At 31.3% G+C, this 25,264-nt stretch overlaps 1 protein-coding gene across 4 annotated transcripts in view; it reads left to right on the top strand.

Annotated features, from left to right (window-relative positions):
• LOC100161207 (tight junction protein ZO-2) overlaps positions 1-19,412 on the top strand; it is a 41,806-nt gene extending 22,394 nt beyond the window's left edge. For all 4 annotated transcript variants that reach the window (XM_003240176.4, XM_003240178.4, XM_003240177.4 and 1 more), the window contains 16 exons: positions 11,294-11,466; positions 11,584-11,768; positions 12,250-12,507; positions 12,634-12,834; positions 13,273-13,383; positions 14,300-14,363; positions 14,424-14,726; positions 14,796-15,090; positions 15,155-15,326; positions 15,402-15,618; positions 15,679-15,853; positions 16,466-16,723; positions 16,882-17,136; positions 17,201-17,436; positions 17,719-17,980; positions 18,087-19,412. In XM_003240176.4, the coding sequence (XP_003240224.1) occupies positions 11,294-11,466; positions 11,584-11,768; positions 12,250-12,507; positions 12,634-12,834; positions 13,273-13,383; positions 14,300-14,363; positions 14,424-14,726; positions 14,796-15,090; positions 15,155-15,326; positions 15,402-15,618; positions 15,679-15,853; positions 16,466-16,723; positions 16,882-17,136; positions 17,201-17,436; positions 17,719-17,980; positions 18,087-18,461 (3,540 nt within the window). In that variant the 3' untranslated portion in view covers positions 18,462-19,412. The remainder of the gene's footprint in view (positions 1-11,293; positions 11,467-11,583; positions 11,769-12,249; positions 12,508-12,633; positions 12,835-13,272; positions 13,384-14,299; positions 14,364-14,423; positions 14,727-14,795; positions 15,091-15,154; positions 15,327-15,401; positions 15,619-15,678; positions 15,854-16,465; positions 16,724-16,881; positions 17,137-17,200; positions 17,437-17,718; positions 17,981-18,086) is intronic.
• The last annotated feature ends 5,852 nt before the right edge of the window (positions 19,413-25,264 follow it).

Raw genomic sequence — 25,264 nt, forward strand, 5'->3', positions numbered from 1 at the left:
AGAAATACCGGCACGTATAATAGGGAAGTATAATAAATAAATACAAGTATAAAACTTAAAATTATCGTTTAGCTCTACCAAAACAGAAAATTATTACCTATTAAAATAAAGAAATGAATATACAAAGTTCCAAATGTGGTTTGAGATTTTGCTGGTATTTATTTGATGCATTTTTATTGATAAAAAGAACCACACCTATATCTCTGTTATTTAACAGAAAATATCTACCAGACTTGAGATTTTCACAATTTAAATTTTAAATCGATCTGATACGGAGATGCCATAATTGATTTTTACAGAACGTTCTTAACCCATAGTACGTTCTAATCTGCGAGTTTAATGTTCATTGTTAGGCTTAATTAATATCTACCCAAAGTGTAAATAATATGTAGGTAGTATAAATATAGAATATAGATACCTACGTAGATACATTTTCGTGTCTGCCCATTACTGTATAATATGTGTAACAACTTGAATAACTTATACAAGGTGATACACCAAGCCTTCTCACTCCCATTTTTCCTTCAATGAATTTATTAAAATTACCCAGGATCAAATAATTTTCAAATATTTAGATTTTTATGCTATTAGGGAGTGTTTTGCTGTGATACAATCTTCTTTTTTTCGAAAATGTTTATGTTTCTAAACATTCTAAATCATAATTCGAACGATTAGTTTCTGAGTTATTAAAACTATGTACTAAGGATAATTGTCCTTACTAATGATTTTACTAAAATATAGATGTAGTATCCTCAATAATCCATAGTATCGGACAATTTTTACAATTAAAATTGAATCTATATTCCTTAGTACCTACACAAACTACTGGTTAAAATTTTGATTGAAATATAATATCAACATTTTCTAAAAAGATTTTGCAGTATCACATAATGGTACACAAATCTAAGTATTAGAAAATAGAATGTTTCTTAAGTAAACTTAAAAATTCAAAAATCAGAATTTAAATAAATTCATTATTAAAAGAAAATTTGACGATGAACATTTCATATATTATGCTTATAATAGTTATATTGAATCATCCCGTACTGTACCATATTATGCGTAGTACCTAAGTAGTAACATATTCGTTATTGTATTACTATATTAAATAAACCACCTGACCGCTGCAGTATTCTTGACGCTCAATTAATTTGTATTTTATGTTAATACGATCTAAAAAATATTTTCGATTATTAAAAGACGTATCTGATATACTTTAATTTTGAATCCTTTTTAAATAATATGTTTAGGTTCGGAAGTCGCAACTCTGCGAACGATTTGTCCTCAACCTCGTACCCTTTTGTCAAAAAAAAAATCATTATACACTCGTAGGTGCCTCTTGTGTAAATGCACCATTAAGGTACCTATACTAACATGCTGCATCAATATTGTGTATCGTATATATAATAATATTATTAATATATATGCACACGTGCAATAAAAATTGCCACCAGCCAATTTCAGTTATGTCGCTTTCATTTTGTCCTCAGGGCGCCTCGGTGACCCTGTTTTTCGTATTATAATATTATGTTGACTACACCCTATTATGATACATATTGTAGTGCATTTAATATTTATATATGTACTTACACACCGTGCAACGTTGATCGATGTAATATTATTTTGTTGTTACTTTCACGTAACCGATTGGAATTTTTTACTCATAGGCATGTAGATATATCTTTTGCAAAGTTGACATTAAAAACAATTACGTTTTCAATTCTGAATTTATGATCGCATTGATGTTCGCATCACCAGTGCCTTCATTCCATAAATCTGTAATATTTTCACAGATATCGTGCGTCGTCTGAACTCTGAATTTCGCTTTTTTAGAAATTTGGTGGGAATTCTGTACATACAACTCTCAATGTAATCATTGTAAACACTTCCGATGTTATAAATGCGAAATGCTGACCCCTTCAGTTGCGTATATATTATACCTATATGCCTATAATGAGTATAATGTACATAAAATAATAATATACAAGATGTATACACACATCAGTGCTATACATGCACGTATTATTTTTATTGCAAACGTAATATAATTTATATGAATGCGTTCGCCGAAAAATTGCCACTGTTGTAGGAGGCCGGGTATTTTGCATTAGATCTATCACTTTTTACGATTAGGCAGGAATATAAATTGTTGTGTATGTGTGCACAAAAAAAACCACATTCCTTGTGGTTATCTCATCTCGAGTGCGCGCGCGAGCTCCACGGTATGTATATTTTAATACTACTATATAATAGAATATATTCTATATAGGTATAAATACAGTAGGACTCCCTGTTCTGTTGGTCGGAAAACCTGTTCCCAAGGACGCGCACGCTTACTACTTTCATTTAATTATTAAAAATGTACATATCGAACTCACACAATATATATATATATATATATATATATATATATATAAGTATGAATTATACAGAGTTGTGTACGATATACATATGCATGTGTAGAAAGGCACCGACTGCAGAAGTACTTAGGTAGTTTATACCTATGTAGTATATCGTATATATAAACATATAGGTGTTGCTTTGTTGGTCAGTTTGTCACTGACTTGCCGCTTGCTCTGCCACTGAAGATGTATATTATATATTGTTATATTATTCCGATGCAACACGACGCTCCCCAGTGGAAGGTGATGACGATGTTTACGATGAACTCGATGAAGCATTGAAACCCGAAAGCTCAAATCGAAATACACATGTGCAGTGTGTACTGTGCACATTATAATTGAAATGACTGATTAGTATAATATAATAATATAATATATAGAAACTCTCTCCGGCTTTCTCTTGAAATTTAAACTGATGGTCTATGCAATATAATATACTATTCACAGCTATTGGAATCGTCAATTTTTATAAAAAAAAATATAGCCCCACGATTAAAAATCGTGTACGGTTTTATTATTGTTATTTTTAAGAACTGAGGCTATATTATGACGTATACTATTAAGGTTTTATTTTTTATTTATTTTTTTTTAATATTATAATGGTGTGTATATATTTGGTAGCTAGTTCGACAACAATTTCTCACAATACGGTTATTGTTTTCGCCTCGTCAACAATAAACGCGTTTAATCATAATCTTATTATTTACTTAAATAATAATACACACAACACACGCACGGTAGTGTATCTTATTATGCTTAAACATAATAATTTCAAGACTGCGCCTATATCATTATAATATTATTATTATATTTTATAATAATATCGAGTACACTATTTAGAACGTTCTTTGAGTGAAACGACAATAACCAGTCATGTGTATTATACGCTTAAAAACAAAAACCTCATGTACGTATAAACACACAATGTTTACAAAGAACTACGATCAAGTTCGTATTCGTATTCTTAATAAAAATATATACATACACATAAAAGCTTGAATGTTTTTTGGACGGATCGTATTTTTCCCTTGAAAATAATTGTTAAATTCACTGTAATAATATTATATTAAGCTTATTTAAATTTAATTTAAAAATTATTAATGGTTTAACGACAGTTATATATTAATAGTAGTATATACTACCCTATGTAGTTACTAATTAGTGTACCATTATAATTCGATAATTTCATAGGCATAGATTGACTACATTGTACAAAGCGTATTATATGGGGGTAAACCGGGTCATCACAACATTTTACGCTCCAAGTACCGCCAATTAGTACTGAAGTACAACCCTCATAAATCTTAATATAATAAATTATCCCTTGACGAAAGAACTCTCTGTCGTTACAATTGGTATGCATCTTCACTGGAGGGAAATAAATCGTTCGTAGAGTATTGGTGGCAATTGATGAAACAATCACGACTTCCATGTATCGAACACTATATTATACCTATTTAGTTTATAACATAATATCATATCATAATATTGTTATTTATACTCCTGTAACCCATAAATCATGAATAGTTGTTTTAAACACGTATTCTGTGTTAAATGTATTCAATAATAATAATAATTCTTCCACACGACACAAATATATAGCCTATAGGTAGGTAGTCAATATAGTCAATATTCAAACAATGGGCCTGAATAACGCTGGTCCATCACCCGCAGTCGAGGATTCAATACTCCCCTCCTCCGTACCCCACCAGTAGTCACTAAGCATAACAATACCCGTCGAAATATTAACTAAGTGGTGCATTATAATGATATTAACTTGAAGTATATTATGGTATATAATATATATCGTAGTAATAATAATATACAGACGTACAGAATTATAAAGTAGTATATACACGCGCGAGGTGTACTTACAGGTTTTTATGTGTTTTTCTTTTTATTTCGTGTTCGTTAACGTTTAAATAATAATAAATTAAAATTCTATAGGTATACGTGTTTGACGAAAAATGTACAATCCTCGGCCGTCATCGCCTCTATGACAAAAAAATATTATGCTAATGCCGCGAGAATATCGTAATCTGTCTATATGTACTGTAGAGTGTATACTGTATATATATATATTTATTATATATGTTTAGGTGTTGTCGTCCGCACGAAACAGTCGTTTACTGTATTTTTTCATTAAAATATGTATATATCTATATATCATTATTATTTATACACGATGTTTAACAGTGTATAACCTTACCTTAAAGCGAACACTAAGATGACGACAAAAGCAATGGCGGTCGGAACGGTTTAAAAATTCAGAAAATTTATTTTTTATCTTTCGAATACCGTTCATCGTCTCACGTTTTTATTCAGACTCGTCCAACACAACATTATAATCATATGTATAATGGGGTTTTCATTGGATTCGCTCCTACGCTTAATTTACTACTTAATAATATATTATACGCAACTACATAACTTATACAAACACAATACACCACTAAAATACTTCATAAATTATTTTTATTGAAGATCTCTTAAAATTGTGTATTTACAAAATATTTCCCGAGAACCACCGATTTTGTTACAATTTGTTTTTCTTTCATTACCTACATCACGAAACTACTGCAATGTGGGGTGTATAATAATAATATAATATTATTGTTATTATAGTATGCGTTCGATTATAATATTATCACAGCAGTCACGGCCAGCCGTGGTAACGCGTGTCGTATAAGAATATAATACGTATAGTGTATAGTATATTCCCTTACCCTTCGTGGGAATGATCAAAATCCATTTGTGGCCGTTGGTCATGTATGCTTACAAATAGATTTCATTGTGAATATATACTTGTACGTGTTTAATACTGTTTATATTATAATAGTGCCATATATCTCAGTGGCCGTGAAATAACTCATGATAATATTCATCTGTATCGGAGTTCGTCGATATGTGAGACTATACTGTAAGAACTGACGATATTATTATATTATGTTATTGGTATAGTTGAAAAGTGGTTGTAGCGAAGTGAGGGGATTGCGTCGAAAGGGATAGAGTTTTAACATAGAGTGCAATATTATATACATTTAAAAATGTCAAATTATTATATTTCCGAATAAAACACCATTCATTTCCAATAAGAGACATTTGAAATGAAAAATCATTTTTAATACGATAATACGTTTATGGAAAACAGTTTACTGTACCATAACGTATAAAATGTATACTATAAATCAATGGTACCTATCTATTGTCAATCTTGGGATTGTTCGAAACAGCCTTGTTGCACCGTTTATTTGAGTTTTTACTTTTTAGTACAATATCAAAAAATTAACAAAAATACGCATTACGGGACTAATAATCCTATTCTGTAGAATCAACCAAATTTTATAATATTTTTTTTTTACTTATATAAGCTATTATTTTACAGGCCGCACTGAACTCAATTTTTCAATATTTTAATCTCAAACTTCATAATATGTCTTCTAAAATAATACAAATTTAAGCTTTTTTTGCAAATATTATAATATACAATTATTTGAAATAAAAGAATATATCGATTATCATGTGGCTTGTAAGAAGTCTTCTTCTTTTAGATAAAAATAATAGTTATCAACATCCTACAATTCTACAAGGCATGAGTATTTCTGTGAAGTCTTTGTTTTTCGATTTAATAATCCGTATCAACCCCCCCCCCCCCTAAATAAATAAGTATCGGCAGTAAATTAGTAGAAAATTATTATAATTAAGGTGGTAACTCAAATAATAAATTCAAATTGTATAGAATTGCGGAAATTTTGAAAACCCGGCACTGGGCCCCTTAACTATATTATCGTATAATTAATAATAATAATAATTTGTTTTATTATTATTCTGTGCAACAGCGAAGTATTTAGATAATTTTTTTTATTGTTTCGTTCATAGATCTTTCGAGTCTTCCATATATTTTGCTCCTCTATCACGTCTTGAAAAATATTGTTCCTGCTCAACTTCCGCCATATTATATTAAAACTTATAAGTATATAACTTTATAGTCCACTGGTAGAATTAAATACTATTATATATAATATATAGTCATGTAATTATCTATCTATATACCTACCCGGTACATAAATCATATATTCATATTACAGGATGTAACAGAAAGACCTGAGAAAAAATGTATGCTAGTTAAATCCCTGACTGTCTCAATAACTGAACAACCCAGAATAATGATGGCAAAATAATGATAGCTTGAGGCTTGCAATTCGCACGGGCAACGAAGTGCTAGATCAGCTAAGTAGTAAATCATATAAAAGAAAATTTTTTTTGTATCGATAGTGACAAAAGTTATTGCATTAGTCAGTTATTTCTGTTACACCCTCTATATAAATCACAATAACTCTCGGACTCGTTCTGTACGGATCTTTTTGATTTGGCTCTACGATGGTTTCTCTAAAAAAAACCCAGTCAGACTAGTCGTACCTACAATACCTTACAAAATTACTTATTTTCTATACATATTTATATAGGAATTATGTGTAGGTTTTTTTTAATTTTCCACACGTATTATACATAGTAAAACTGAAGATATTTCAACATATTTGTTGTTGCAAACAACTAGATAAGTCGCGTAAAAATACCATATTACTTATCGTACATGTGAGTATGTCATTGTCATTGATGACGATAATATAATAGTATTATTTATCTACTGTTTTCGAAAACCTTAACTGGATTAAATGCCAAAAATAAGAAAACTTAACGGGGAAGAATTCAGTACTTATATTATAATTTATAATACTAAAATATTATTATTATTTTCGCCCCGAACGAAATTATCGCTGCAATGTAAAAATATTATTTACAACCAGTTTTCGGTAGGTCGCTTAGAAAGTAAAGACGTTTGAAATATTATACTAAATTAATTTGTTTATCGCGTAATAATTAAATCTTCTTTACACGTGTGTTGTTGTTTATATCGTAATTTTTTTCTACCTTTCGCTGAATGCTTTTCGTCATTATTTGACCTCAGAACTTACCTCACACATAATATTAAAACAATTCGCACACGTGTTTTCAATTTTTATTATTATTATTATTATTAACATCCCGCGTGACTTATTTACCAGTGTTGCTGCTGTACACAAATATTTAAAACATTATAAATATATCAAAGCCGTTAAAAAATTGTCGCCCGTCGTCTTCCCGCTTCGTGATTAATTTAATCCGTTATCAATTTAATAGTTTCGATCATTTTTTTAACGTCTTCTTCGTTGAAACATGTTGATATAATGAAGTGTTATTTTAATAAATAATTGAATACACAACAGTGCCGTGTCAATTATTATGTCAAAAATGCTGCGATAAATTTCGTTTTCGTTTATCGTGGCCGAGCTAAAGGTCAAAACCCAGTTCACTGATAAAACATAATTGTATATTATACACGGGCCAATGCTATTCTCGAGTTCTCGACAATTCCGTCTCGTGGAACCGGTCGATAAATATTATAGTTTACACCGAAAACAGAAAAAACTATAATATAATACGTGTATAATAAATTAGTATCTGTATAGTCAACATTCATTACAGACGGTTTGAATTCGTTTAAAACGAATTTTTTACGAATTGATTTCTACGGGCGCTTATAATATTATTAAACATAGATATTGGTTCATCGACCTATTCGAATATGCGTCGTCTTCGTCCGATTAAATATTATATATTATAATATTAAGTGATTACGATTGACTATTATTTTGATCATTATTAATTAATTTTTTTGATTAAATATAAAAACACAAAACCTTGTTTGTATAAAATAAGCACACCTACGTGATCATCGATGCTGTAGAAATGAAAATCGAGGCATACGCAGTACGCATATATTATAATATGTCATATAAAATATATTATATTTTATACGCAAACACAGAGATATTATGATAATAGTATAATGTGTACGAGCGGTGGAAATATAAATCATTACCTTATTAATTAAACCATCGTTTTGTGTATACGATCCACGACAAGAACGAGGTGTGTTATTTGCAGTAATATGTATTTAGAAATAATAATAATAATATTAACGAAACCAGATCATCGCATGTTCCGGTTATTAAAAGACCGGCGCAACCGATTTTTTATTACACTATATTATAATAATCCGATCCTTGTAATATTTTGACTTTTTCAAACAGTTTTTTCTGGTTTGCATGCAGTTCGTAGTCAATTATTACATCCAGTGATTAATCGTCATAGACGGACAAACTAATAACAATAATAATTATTATTACAAACACACATGTCCACGAACGGCAAAAAGTGTATTTTTATTCATACCCAACCACTTCTGTGCTCAAGTCATACACGCACACTTGATATCATTTTATATATGAGCCAGAAGTCCAGAACGGTTTATAAATCATTATTTTCATAATTTATACGCTTAATTATTATCATTGATGGTTTATAACTACTCGTTTTTTTAACGTTGGGTTGGTAGCCAACTATACTTAATTTTTTCCATTCTCGATCCGTATATGTTAATATATTAACCTACGCCATATTAATATATTATATATATTAATATGATATAGTGACTGCCGCCCCTGTTTCAGGCGATATCCACTCAAGACATGAATATATAAGTGAGACTGTAGTGTGTGAAAACACTCGAGGTCCGGTTTTTATTTATTTTTTAAAATTTTATTTCATTTCCAATCCTTCTGGCTTCTGCGGCGCCCACAAGTAATAAAATAATATAATAGGTACCTATACTAGTCCGAAACTAGATTTTCGTATATACCATCCTAAAATGTCGGCTCCAGCGACACGGATAGCATAATGTTAAGTAATAACTAACAAGTAATAGCATTATTGTTTATCAATGGTGCCCTCGACTACCCTCCCCTCCTTATTTGTCAACTGCTTTAATAGTGATGAACTGATGATATATTTTATGATTTAAATTTAAACAATCGATCACAGCACCGTGCTCACCGTGTATTGTATTCCCGGGGTTATTAAAATAATTAAATTCGTGCTATTAATCTAATCGTCGGTTGATACAATTTGTGAATTCGCATTGCATGTATTCCACCAACGGGATACCTGTGTAAAAAGCCAACAAAGGTAAAGGGTTAATACGATGCTTATACTCTGTATTACGTATTTATTTCATGTGTCCTACTCATTTAATTGTATAGTTTTGTTCCTGTGAACAATGCGAACTATTACAGAAGTAAATTTTATTATTATGTACCTACTGCAATATCTTTTGAATTGTGTGTAACAAAATTAACTAGAATCACATATTAAGAACTTATCGCATTATGGTCACTAATTTAAAATTTTGTCTCAAGAAAATTGAATGGCCTTGTATATACGTAAGCAATAAGCATATATTTAGTATAAAAGTAAAGTACATTATTAAAAAAATTAAACCATATTTGTTCTCGTTCAAACGTTTATTGATTGATTATGGTATTATTCAATAATTTCGTCGTATTTATTTAACTTCTGTAATGTATAGCATTATAGTGATCGCGTTTTTTTACCTGTTTATATGTTCACCGGAATACGTTTTTATTTGCTCGGAAAAATAAAGATTTTATATTTGTTCTGACAATAATTATATATTAGGTACCTATGTATATATTATAATATTATATATATAAATATACGGTTGAAATGTAGGTTATTATGTTATTAGTTTATTACTGTACTATCCCTATACTTATTGCCCCAAGTCTATTGCCTATAGATTGACATTTTTGAATTGTAATTATTTTTTTTTGTTTCAACGATTTTGCATTAATATATAGGTATATAATATATTGTTTATGATACATAGTAGATTTTTTTTTCTTACGTGGTTAAAAATGCTTCGTATAAACTAGATTATTTCTATTATAGGTATACGATTTTCTAAGTAGGTGTAGGAGGTAGATACCTAATACCTATAATGATTGAAAGTTTCGAGCAAAATATCTTTTTTTAAATAGGTCACATAATGTAGGTATATTGTATATCAATGAATTGAGAATAGGTTCATCATGTCCGTGTTGGATGTTCAGTCAAACGAGGATGTTTTGGTAGAGCAACCTACTTGTGAGTTGTGGATCTGCGTGTATTATATTACGACACGCACACACAACTTGTCATACGAACTGCTACAGTTAAACGATATCATTTTTAATTGAATATTGTTAAGTTTTTATTATTATTATTATTTTAGTTCACCGAACATAATTAACTATCGGACAGTTTGCGATGTTTGCTTCTGCAGTTTAATGTATGTATATAATATATATTATATACTCGTTGTACAAAATACAATTCATATATATTGGTGGTGGTTTACTTATTACAATTATCATCACTCGTTATTATAATATACTAGCTGAATGACCCGGAGTTTGCCCGGAAAAGAAATTGTTGTTCAACTCCTTTTTGGTGTAACTCTCTGTGGAAGCAGTGTATTTTTAAGTGTATCTAAATCATATTATTATATCTTAATTTATAACCATCCCGCCCGGCGTTCCCCCGTGAAACTCCCTTGTGATTATGCGAGCTGTATATAATCAGGTATTATTTCGGACCCAGCGAGGTGCGTTCGTATAAGTGTATAATTTTAAATTTAACTCAAAAGTATCAAAGTCATACTAAGTTTGTCATTTTTAATTAATCCAACTTACAAACCTACGTTCCGGTTGTTTTTCATCGTCCGGGAAAAAATTATTAATTATTACAAATTCTTTTCTTTTTTTTATTCTATATTAATTGTACTATTTGTACTCTATATAAAGGGGGGCTTAAACTATAGGATCTAACTCCCCCCCCAAAAAAAAAAAAAATCTCAAACATTATATTTTCCCCTATGACCATAGGGATACATACCTACAATGCAAAACAATTAATTATTAATTTTAAACGTTGTTTTTTATTTGCCGCAGAATGGAGATCGCATCGTCTGGGAGTTCCATCAAGTTACTTTGAACCGTGTGCCCGGTTACGGGTTCGGAATCGCGGTCAGCGGCGGCCGAGACAATCCTCATTTCGCCAACGGTGACCCGTCGATAGCCGTGTCGGATGTATTGAAGTCCGGTCCCGCCGAAGGAAAGCTCATGTGAGAGCGTTTTACATTACCAAAAATACTCTTATAATGTGGACCTACCCCTCCCACGATATAATATTGAGACGTCTCTGCATCTGACGGAAACTGATTTTTGTTTTATTATCGCAGGGTTAACGACAGGATAATGACCGCTAACGGCGTGTCACTGGACAACGTCGAATACGGTACGGCAGTTGCTGTGCTGAGGGAATGTGGCGAAAGCGTGACATTGTCGCTGAGACGTCGTCTGGTGTTGCCCTCAAATACACCACACACGGTGCGCATTCATCTGAACAAAACCAGAAAAAAAGACGGTAATTATTCATATTATTATAGACATCTGACATATACATACATACACACATACTAGGCTGGATAGCTATAACAATACTGTTAATTTATACGTCGATTATATAAGTCAAAGCGATGAGTTCCTAATTTATTTATGCAAGGTTTTAAAATATTGTTAAACCAAAATGTTTAATACCTAACCTACTTACCTATCTTATCATCATTTTTCGAGTTATATTAGGCATGGACTATCAAACCTTGTAAGGTGTAACATAATATCTATCAAAGATTTACAATATTATATATACCTAAGTATACTAGCTATAGCCTGTAACTATATATAATATGCAGTAGACGTAAGTTACTCCGAATTTATGCGCTGAACACGTATATCTTGAGGATGAATATAACGATATATTTGATTGGTACATAAATACAATATATAGGTACATACTAGGATTATTAAATTTATTTTTACATTTGTATATATTTTGTCACGTTTAGATTTCGGAATCGTTTTGGGAAGCAGGATTTTTATCAAAGAAGGAACGAAGGGCGGTGACAACAGTTTACAGGAAGGTGACGTGCTGTTGAAGATCAACAATCATTCGGTGGTGGACGGCATGACGCTCAAAGAAGCCAGGCGACTGATCGAATCGGCCAAAGACAAACTAAGTTTGACTGTGCGCCGAGAAGGGAGCTCCAACGGACACGTTTTACAATATTCCGGTTCGTCCGAACCGACGTCTCTGCACACAAAAGGTATAAGACGAAACGCCGTTTAGAATTGAGGCCCTTACTACAATTTCGGATCGATTTGAAAGAAAAAAATCAAAACGGCGCATTATTAACAGTGATGTTGTTTTCTTTCGTTTGTATAATATATAGAAAATAATAACTATATGGACGGTATCAACGGGTCGGCATATCCATCTCAAAACTTGTACGTACAACCACCGAGCAGGACCATGCTGGAAGAAGCCAAAAGCAATTTGGCGCCACGTGGACGATCCCGTAACCCTCTGTTGGATTCCGTTTCCCTGAGCCAACTGGACAGGCCCACATCTGCCATGGATAACAACACATCAGGTATAAAAAATAATCCATAATATGTGTGCCTAAGCGTAATTTGGCTTTAATTTTTCTTTGCAGTACAGAACACAGTTTTAGCAGATCCCCTTTCCTCAACCACTGTATGACCTTTAACGAGATAATTCACATTTATAAATTGTATATTTAATTTGGTTGACTATAAATACTAAACTTATTTAAGATTTTAAAAACTATTGAGCGTGTCTATTGTAAACAACGTTTTTACATAGACTTTCAAGTTTACTTTGTAGGTCTATGATTTTAGCAAATAAATTTTAATTTATAAGTATTGGTAGTTATAACATTATAGATTGTCTACATTCAATTCTGCATTAATTGTCAATACGCTATACTAGCTGCCTATTTGAAATTGTATTTGATGTGATTCTGTATGGCGTTTGCTTAATACAATAAATATGGTGTTTTTTTTTATAGCCAATAATTTGCATAACGGTGATCTGGGACCTACATACAACCATGGCCGTAGTAGAAGTGGCACTGAAGACCATTCGGAACCTCCTCGCCCGCCACCACCAAGACCCGAAGGTACAAATAATCCAAAAATAAGTCTTAAGAATGAAGATAATGCCATCACTTACGCATGTGTTGTCTTTATCTTAACCCTGCTTAAAACATTATCTGTGTTCTTTCATTGTGTTTTTTTCAATATTTTAATTTTTAATCAAGTAATGAGTTTTTTTTAGTTTTAGTATTAATATTACATGCTCATAACACTATTATCATTAAACAATCCTAAACAAATAATGTTAGATTACAAATAAAAAAAATAATGTTCATTATTAAGTTTAATATTCACAATAGTTCACTGTTATATTAAAGATAACAACTCAAAATTTGAACTTCTCAACTCTATTTTCCTACGTTTACAAGACAGATAACACATATTATGGTTGTGGTATCCTCAAATAAAATTGTACCCTACATTATTACAATCAGTGTCGTATAGGAGAAGGGATGATCAGCCGGCACTTTTGTAGGGATTGATAGTTTTTGTATAGTCTTGGGTAGTACTTAATATTATACCGTATACACATTTTATTTGACATATTCTTCTAATCTGTCCTCTTAAGCAAAATGCTAATTAGTAGTTAAAGTATTAATCATTATTTAAAGCTTTTATATTATTATTTTTTAAGTTTCAAAGCTGCCAACTACTCCTAATCATTGTTGATTTCCTTTAGTACTCCTATGGAAATAGGCAACAATATATTTGCACTAAAAATTAATAAGTATTTGTTTTCCTTTATTTTTTTAACGTTTATGTCTTACCATATTATGAAAAAAAAATATTTGTCTTAAAAAATTGACAACTGTGTTTAGGTGAGGGGAGGGGGGAAGAAGCACCAGTGCAACAAATTCCTGAATATGTCTGTGATTACAACTAATAAAACACTCTTTAAAATACTATTTTTATAATATTATTTTTATCATTATTTTATAGACTATTACAGTACAACTAGACAGTTTTATGAAGATACGTTACCTCAAAAATCAAAACATTTAAAGTAATTTTTTAAACATAGATACTGATGAGCAATTAAATTAATTTTGAATTTTATCAACAGACCTGACCCTCGTTTTATTACATTTCAAAAAGAAGGATCAGTAGGTATTCGATTGACAGGTGGTAACGAGGTTGGTATATTTGTCACTGCCGTTCAGCCAGGAAGTCCGGCATTTACCCAAGGTCTGCAACCAGGAGACAAGATACTAAAAGTGAACGATATGGATATGAAAGGTGTGACTCGTGAAGAAGCTGTGCTATTCTTGTTGAGCCTTCAAGATCAAATACATCTTATCGTTCAACATAGACGTGATCAATACGAACAAATCATGAACAATCAACGAGGCGATTCATTCCACATTAAGTAATAAATAACAAAGTTCAAATAAATTATTTAAACGTGTTTTTTAATATGCATGTGTGTATACTGTAGGACTCATTTTGACTACGAACAGCCCAACAAAGGTGAAATGAGCTTCTGCAAAGGTGATGTGTTCCATGTAATGGACACATTGCACAATGGTGTAGTTGGTTCTTGGCAAGTATTCCGTATTGGAAGAAACAATCAAGAAGTTCAAAAAGGTATAATACCAAATAAGGCTAGAGCTGAAGAACTAGCTACAGCGCAGTTTAATGCTACTAAGAAAGAGATGAACGCTTCAGAAAGTAAAGGAGGTTTCTTTAGACGACGAAAACACAATCACCGCAGATCAAAATCATTGAGCAAGGTAACAATATCATAAACAATTTATATAAGAGAAGTGAGAAATATTTATTGACTTTTTATTATAGGAAAATTGGGATGATGTGGTGTTCGGGGATAGTATAAGCAAGTTCCCAGCCTACGAAAAAGTGGTATTGAGTCATACAGGATTTGTAAGACCAGTCGTTTTGTTTGGACCAATATCAGATATTGCCCGAGAAAAACTTACCAAAGACTTTCCCGACAAATTCTTATCTCCTCGTAAATATTTAAAAAAAAATTATATCTACATTTTTACATAACTTTCAATAATAGTATATTGATTTGGTTTATTAGAACTTGAAAACAACACTACTGACGGAAGCAAGAAAATCAGTGGTATAATACGTTTAAGTGCTATTCGTGATATCATGGACCGAGGGAAACACGCTTTGTTAGATGTCACCCCAAATGCTGTTGACCGTTTAAACTATGCTCAATTTTATCCAATAGTCATCATGTTGCGTGCCGATAACAAACAAGTGATCAAAGAACTACGTGCTGGGTTACCCAAGTAATGAGTATTAAATAATTTTGTGTATATTAGTTCTAATTATCAATGATATTTTTATAGAACTGCACACAAGAGCAGTAAAAAGCTATTGGAACAATGTCAAAAATTAGAAAAAGTGTGGTCTCATGTATTTACTTCATCACTTACTCTAAATGGAGGAGACGCTTGGTATCGCAAACTTCGAGAACTAATCGATAAACACCAGAGTTCTCCAACTTGGGTCAGCGAGACAAAGGTATTGTTATTATACCATTATATAATACAAACATTTTAAAAAAAGTATTCTAAAACTATAAACATATTATTATTTATAGACTGTAGACTTCCTATCAGATCTTTATTTACTTCCTATGTCATATCCATTTTGTGACCCTTATGTCATTTCTAGTGATACTGATTATGCTAGAAAACCAAATGATTTTTTTGGTTACTTGTGAAATTCTGATTAATTACTTGTATGTACTTTTGCTGTTAATAATATTATATTATATTGCATGATTAACAGTTTATTTGTTATTTTCTATTCTTACATCTTAAACAACAAAAATAACTTTTTAACTGAAATTATCAAACTAGGTATTTATTAACTTTGATTTTATATACATTGTTTACTTCAGACAGTTAATAATAAAAAAAATATCCTAATTATTTTTATTTTTGATCTAATAATAAATAATATAAAAATATTTCTGTTTAATTCATATTCACTTATAGATTAATTTATCATATAATTATATAACTTAAAGTATTGTGTTCTTCATTAATTTGTGTTTGTAAATTTACTAATTTATGTATCGTGAGTTACTAACATGTTGTTTTGTGTATGTGGCATGCGTTATGTGTTCAGCCTGAAGAAAACCTGTCTGATGATTTGTTATTCCCGATGACCTCCTTACGTTTGTCATATGCATCATCTCCCGAAAGTGATATGGAGACTAGTAACACAACATTAGCATCCCCAACTTCTACTGCAGCGGCCAGTCCATCTGCAATTGGTTCAAGACTAGTGAAAAGTTCAAGTGATCCAAGTATTACAACTCAGGATGATTCTGCCATTCCTAATTATAATCCACCTCCACCATATTCACCTTCAGTGTTTAAACAGGTATGTAGTTTTTATTAAGTTATAATAAAGAAATTAAAAACTAATATAAAATACATTTTTATTTGAAGAAAACTCCATTGTTTTTCTCCACATTTAGTTTAAAAAAAACTTAATTGATTTATTGTGTTAACCTAATACAAATTAATTAATTATAATAGGCGAGTTATGAGCCTCCTCAAACATTACGTATGGCTGGTCCTCCTACTCACACAACATTAATGGTAAATGGTAACGGGCCACCAGATTTACCGCCTCGTGTTGATAGAAACACAAAACCATTGCATGGAAATCGCGCTAATGGTCAAAGATCAGCCACAGATAGATTATTCAGTCCAAACGGTATGGAAGATATACCTAATTACATAAATGCAACTCCCCATCATCAGAGGACTCATACCAGCAGTAGTAAACAAGTATGTCATAATAAAATACTAAATATTGGTTTAGTATAAAATTAATTCATATTTATCTTTTCAGTTGTATGATATGCACAATAGCTATGACAGTGTATCTTCATATGATAGTTATGGTGTACGCATGAATGGAGGTAGCAACGGTAGTGCAAACCTTACAACAACTTTGTGTTCAAACTCTCAGGACGATCTTAAGTCTGGCAGCAATAACACTCTTGGTAGACATCATGATCCTTATAGATTTACTAGATCAACTCAACAGCCAGTTGACACTAAAATATCAGACTATCCAAAATACAGGTCAGTAAATTAAATTTTTTTTTAATTTTATAAAATACCTTCAATTTTCATTTCTGGTTTTATAGGGATATTTCAAAATTAAAAACATTGCAGTTTTATAGAAGCTTGAATATTATTGATCCAATAAATGATATAGCTTATTCTTCTAAAAGATATATTGTGTAGCTTTGATATAATATATTTTTCCTAGTAGCTTATTGTAGTTTTCTGTAGTTAATATGTTTCTGCTATTTTTATCATGTGTAGTGTTGTATACTTACATAGTACCTTGTTTGTTTGTAGACCTCCAGGTGGTACCTCTGGAGGTATGATTGAGTATGCCACTAGTAAACCCCTTCCATTGCCAAAATCACCTCCACAGCAGCAATCTTATAAACCTGTACCACCTCCAAAACCTAAAAATTACCGACCACCAGTACAGCAGCAACAGCAACAACAACAGCAACATCAACAGCAATATTATCAACCCCCTCCAGCTGGTTTCCAGCACTCAAAATCATTCAGCATGGCAGATAGCACATATTCATCACATATATCCAATGGGGTGTGTATTTTTTATGATAGTTGTTTTTAATTAAATCAATTATTGTTTTATTGTTTTTTGTTTGCTAAGCAATTTTATTATTTTAATTTTAAACCAACATTTTTAGATGCCTTCATCACCTAGCAAGTACTCATCAGAATCAACAGATGTGAATACTGCTGATTCGGGTCATGGTAGTAGCTTAGATAGGGGTTATGATCGACGAGGTGGTAATGGACAACAGCCTTCTCAACAAATGGATCGTAGCCATATATACTACAAACACCATAGAGATCCAAATGCACTGGACTTAACACAACATCGTGACCAACGAGGTAGTGCATTTGAATTGTACAAGAAGCCATCAGTAGCTGGTGATCATAGAATGTCGAATGGAGGTGATCATAGAATGTCAAATGGTGGTGATCACAGAATGTCTAACGGCGGCGATCACAGAGTGTCAAACGGTGGTGGACACTACAATGTAGATGCGCTTCGGTGACAACGACAGTATCCGGTCAGATTTTAAAGGTGATTTGACCGGGTTCAAATGAGCATAAACGCTTACCTAAAATTTTATCTCATCGAAAATTGTATATTACGATATAAATATTTATAAGATGTTCATAAATTTGTTTTTCAATAGATGGACTGATTGACAGTAATTTATTTTTATTTTTATTTTTTGTTAAGTCTTATGTGTATTTTTTTATTTATTCATAATTTACCGATAAGTAAACTCAGTTGTTTGTTATTTTTTTTTTAATTATTACACTATTTAAATCACAATTTGTATTCATCAATATCCATCAAGATTAATTAAATGAACAAAAGTTAAAATATTTTGTATATTTTACATACAAAATGTGAATTTAACAAGCAACAAAAGTCTGAATAAATTGAGCATGCACTGAATGTACAAGCAGTGCCATTCGGTTGAACAAATTAAAAATTGTCGGCCAATTCACGTGGCCAAGTTAATGTTAATAGTGTTTGACTATTTGATCAAATTTTTAAATTATATTTCTATAAATTTATATTATGTAAAAGTTATTAAAATATTCAAATATTTGTGCCTTATTTGTATTTCTTGCCCTTCTAATGTGCAAAAAAAAATAACTACACAAAATATTTATAAACTACTTTACTTCCCAAAAGAATGGGAGATTAATTTTAATATTTTTGTGATTTTGTACCATTATGGTTTTATCTTATTTTTATTCTCTTAAATTTTGAATAACAATTATGCTTTAAACAATGTTATTACAATATTATTATTATTTGATGTATGAATACTTTTAATAGTTTCTATTTAACTTAAGTTTTTATCTGTATAAGAATTTTTTTATTATTACTATGTTAAAACATGCTCCAACTATCCATAAATAAAGATACTTATGTAATTATGTTATTAGAAAAAAAACATTGCATATAATAAAAACAAACTGATGAATGTTTTACTTTTACCTTTTTTCCCATTAAACTCATGACAAAATAATTTCTCGATTTTATTGTTTTATTATAAAAATAAATACAATTATTATTATATACGGATCTTTTCCTTAGTAAAATATACTACTTATTTTTTTTACGTAAATGTTAAGTATAATATCAAGGACAGACTGACTTTAGGGAACATTGTTACTTTGCTGGGTATACATTTTTTTTTATTTTACTTGTGCAAACTTCTAATTCTGACTTAACTAGTTTAGCATAGTTTTCAGTATACCTAACTACGTATGTTAAAAAAAAAAATATGTTCCAAAAGAATAGGTATATTAACAATATACCAAAGGTATTTTTATAGGTTTATGCCATAAAATGTATATCCTGACTCCCTCGCTGGCAGACATATATATACTAGCGTACACTAAGGGAAGCTTTCTAAGACGTGAGGGCACATGACCACCGGTTGCATATTGATGTAATGTCAACAAGTTTGGTTTTTGTTTGCACCAACAAACAATGGAGGCCAGACGAGAATTAATGCTAACAGCAGTTCCTCCTACGGACTCCGGTTCTCAGCATCATGTAAAAAAAAAAGTATAAGCCATTAAGTATGATATACAAAGTTTTTAAGTTTTTAACCATATAGATAGTAATAGCTTTTTAAACAGGATCTGGATTCTATAGCATTTCTTTATTGTTATAAAACAGCAGAGTTATACATTTGTTTTGTGCTACATGGATTTCAAATATAAAATGTTATGTTGCACATACTTTATTTTAAGAAAAGTGCTATTTTTTGATTTTATTTTTGACATTAACTGTTGTTTTTAATAATTAATAAAATACTAGCTGGGCACCCATCATTGACCGTGCCAAAAATGTATTTATTTTTTATAAATATATTTGTATAAAAATGTTTATGCAATATTTCTATTAATTTATTGTTATAGGTATGTAAGGCTCGAATTAAAGCACAATAATTAATAACAAAAAAAGCATGACCAAAAATTACTTTAAACTATAGGTAAAATATTGAAAATTAATTTAAATTAAAAAAATAATTGTATTTTGCCAGACTTGCAAGTTGTCTGTAGGTCGATAAGCTATCGACAATAACATTACGTTCAATACATTTAATAATCAAGTCTATAAACGAAAACAATAATAATCCAAAAACCATTTGGTAAGTATTTCAGGTTTTACATTTCTTATTAATAAAATTAAAATTATTTTTTTTATTACTATAGCCATTAGCCAGGTCAGGTGGTCGCCAAACGTTCAGACCAATATTTTGGGTGGTGGGTTGTGGGTATAATAATTTTGAGAACAGGCCACATATACATTAGATATACTTTATAAACAAAACCCTGGCTATACCCTATGTTTATAAATTATAATATTAATACCTACCTGTCAGCAGTCTAGTTCCATTGTCAATAGACTGCTCGGATGAATTATTATTTCAAGATTCTTTTTAATTGGTTTTAGATTTAATAATTACTCAAATAAGTGTACAAAAAATAATTTAAAATTATGAAATATTTAGTTTTTGCTTTCTATTGAAATAATCAATTAAATTAAAATAAATCCTAACAACATTCCAAATGATGCCTTTAAACTAGTCTACTGTGTATACCTACTTATAATACATTTTATAGGTATACTGTGCAGAGCGATAAATGTTAGGTACCTATTGGTTTTACAATTATGTGTTATTTTCTTTTGTGTGTCTGTACTCTGTATACATGATAAGTAGTTAAAATAATGCTTCGATTTTCAACTTCAGCATATTTTAGTGGTGAGAAAGTGAATCTACCTAGTTGGTGCATTTCGATAGGTCAACATTTAAAGTTCCTGCAGCAGTGCCGCAACTAGGTTTTTTGGGACTCTGATGCGAAACATTTTATGGGGCCCCTGTAGCCTGTACTTGTAATTCAATATAATGAAAAAAAGTTAGTTCCGCAACTAACCTTTGGTAGACCTCTAATGCAAGACAATATTTATGGCCCCCAAATTTTAACATTTTTCAAGCAGTACATAGTAGTAATGTTGGTTGTATTAAGTTCATCGTACTTCTAAACACAGTTCCAACAATATATCATTCATCACTCATCAGCTATCAGTAGTCAAGTAGTCAAGTTAATTAAAAATTAATAATTTACTAAACAAAATGTAATAGGTATGTTCACAGATACGAATTGTGTGTCATGTCGTGCGTGGGTGTGGTAACTATATGGTTGCAACTTACTGGTAAAAGTTGAGCTGTAGTCAATTCTTGGTATACTCGGTTGCTACTTGATTATAACATGATACCAAAAAGTAATGTCCTATCACAATGCGATTTGATCGACACGAGACGACACACGACGTACTAGCTGTAAATTCGGCTGAAGTCAAAAGCTCAACGTGGTGGTGCTGCGTGAAATTTGTACCCACATCGAGCAAATGGCGTTCAAATTGTTCCAAATTAGTTTCAGAATTTTAAAAATTGGCACTGTTGCTTAAAGTATATAGCTCAAATTGGAGGTGCTAACTTCGCAAGATCATCGTTAATGAATGCGTCAGAAAGGTCAGCCGGATATATTGATAGGTACCTATACGTTATTCGTTTGTCATATCGCACACAGATTAAGTATGTCTCCTAACTCCATATTTGTACGTGTAATATGTATATTATGATGTTATTTTTTTTACACGTTATGTCTGTAAGCTGTTTTGCACAGACCACAGACAAAACCAGTTACTATAAATAACCCACCGCCGGAGGGCCGTCCTTTCTCCCGCGTGAATATCAAGGCCATCGGACGGAAGACCACCATCTTGGACAGAAGATTGAGGGTCTCCTACAAGATCTCCTGGACCAACAGGCTCATCGGCATTTGTGTCAAGAAAGAACAGACTTGACCGCAATGTAGATATCACTTATCAGTTATCTGATTGGCAGACTTTTTTCTAAGAACTATTTTGAGTTTGGGACTTGGCCTTTTTTTATGGTTAGGTTTTTCTTGGATTTATAATTACTCACTTGTCTCACATCATAATATATGTTTTACTTTAACTATAAATAGGTACCTATTATATTCAATTGTAATTTAAACCAACTAAAATTCGAAAAACGGAGATCGTAAAAATAGTTGTCAAGTTATCCTTGACCGTACTATATAGGTAGGTAATGTAGAGAAGAATCCAACTATGCAAGCAAATAAAAACATTTTAAAAGCTTATCTGTTGTAGGTATAATTAAAAAATTATATCATTATTATTATTATTTATATATTTTTTATTTTACAGTGTTAAAACGTAAGTAATAAAATATTAGAAAATTGGTAGTAGACATTTATAACATTATACAATAATTACAATGTATAGGTAATATATTGAAAACTCGTTCATTATTTTTTATTATTGTTATAATATATTATAAATATCGTTTATTGCACATAAAAACATATTTGTTTATACTGTTTAAAGGCTTATTTTATCTATATATAATAAAATATACCTATAATATGATAATTTATAATATTATATACAATACAGCTTTCAAATTTTTTGTTGCAAAATGTTATAAATTATATTGAGTTATTTCGTAATAACCAAACATTTTTTCACACACTCGCACTAAATATGAAAGACTGTAATATACTATAATATGGTATAATAACTATATTATGTTCTATACACCGACACTGTGTGATTAAATTATTAAAATATGATCAAATTCTATCATTACAAAATTATTATTTTATTTATTATTTGAATCAGATAATATATAGGTAATTATTAAATTATATAATATACAAATGTGGTTTAGAGTTAGATAAGTACCTATACGTATATAGACTTATAGTAAGTATTTACCTAAAATTATACATACAGGATACATGATTATGTATATCCGATTAAAATGTAAACATCTTATTCGTTTACTTATGAAATATAGATTAGCAGGAGATCAAACATAATAAATTATAGTTACCAATGTATGGGTGGGGGGGGGGGGGCACAATTTTTATTATTTATTAGTTATTAAACTATTAATTATACCATAGGTACGTACACATTGCACCTAAATGGATATTGAACAAGTTGGTTATTATTGACTTATTATTGACTATTTGGAGAATTCGTAACTTCCGAATAAAGTGTCATCCTCTATATTATATTATATTCTACTTATTTTTACTACCGACATCAACTTCCAACATATATACAATGAAATATAATATATATATAATATTTATTTCTACACTGTAATGTAGTGTGGCTTTAATCATAAAAATATTTTTATAATTGTCATGACTAGATGTGAGTTGAAAACTAACTATAATTTACATTTCGTTACAGCATGAAATGTTGAGATTTTTCAGTCAAGGATTTATATAGTTTATAGTTATATAAACGACTGACGTGTAAATCTTTACACTTACAGATACTCATATTTAATATTCTATATATCTTAAAAGGTTGATATAATAAATAATATTATATTACTCTTTAATATTTATAGAAAATAATAAATTCAACTAATATATGAATAGAAATAGGAAACTATATTATGAATATTAAAATAAAACCTAATGTTTAAATAATCTCTACTTAAGTTTTAATGCAGTCAATTTTTTTCAAACTTGAAGTTGAAATATATACCTATAATACCTATAAGTATTATTAGATAATACATATTTTTATCTTGTTGATTAAAATATTTCGGAATTCAAGCAAATTGTTATATTTGAGGTACCTACCTATTATAAAACTAAGATGGAAACTATATTATGTCCGCGAGGCTGAACGAAAATCTGAATTTCTGTGCATCCCCAAGCCCAACCGACATCCTGTCATAGTGGAAGCGGTCTCAATGGCTGCGAGTTATCAAATATCAATTTGGTATAAATTTATCATTTAGTAATTTTTCGAGATAAATGTACAGTTTTTAAGTGTAGTGAAAATGGAGCCTTAAAATCAATGGGGGGCCCCGGGACCTTGCAACCCCTACCACCATTATCCGGTCTTAGTCCCAAAAAATATTATAGAACTCGTTGTATATACCTATATTATATTTGGTCGATTTTAGATCACTTATTGATAATAAGGTACTGTAAACAAGTCATAAGACAATCTAACAATAATAAAACAGTTAACATACTTGGTTTACAATTTACGTCTACTACTAAACTTACGCCCACTATATAATAATAGTATAATACTATATAAGTATTATCGGACGAAGACGCCAGCCGACCAGTAACCGACTCCATCGCCGGCCATGGTGGTGGTGGCTGTGTCGACCACCAATGCCGGGTGATTGTGTTGGTGATGGCGATGATCGGCGGTCATTTCTTCTCCGTGACGTTGATGCTGCTGTTGTAATTGTTGCTGCTGCTGCTGCTGCTGCTGCTGCTGCTGGAGTTGGTGATGATGGTGGTGTTGGTGGTGTTGAAGATGGTGTTGGTGTTGGTGTTGGTGACGGTCGACCGCCATTTCTGGCCGTTGGAGTTGGTGATGGTGATGGCGTCTGCCGGCAGCCACCACCGTCGACTTACAGTCTCTGTCGGCTTCGGGCTTGACGCCACCACCGTCGGCCAACGATGACGTGGATGACGAAGACGACGAAGACGAAGTGGACGACGACAATGATGGTGAAGATGTGGGGGGAGTGGTTGTCGCGTTCGTCGACGCTGCAGTAGTGGCAGTAATGACTGTGACGGACTTACCGCCTCCGTCGCCGCCACCGCCGTAGGTGCAAGCGTAAGAGCCGCCACCGTCGACGTCAGATTCAACCGCCGGCGGTGGGCCACCGTACACCGACGGAACTGCACCGCCTGCGGTGTGCATGTTGGCCGCGGCGGTGGC

Source organism: Acyrthosiphon pisum, chromosome A2 (assembly GCF_005508785.2).
Source record: "Acyrthosiphon pisum isolate AL4f chromosome A2, pea_aphid_22Mar2018_4r6ur, whole genome shotgun sequence".
NCBI lineage: Eukaryota > Metazoa > Arthropoda > Insecta > Hemiptera > Aphididae > Acyrthosiphon > Acyrthosiphon pisum.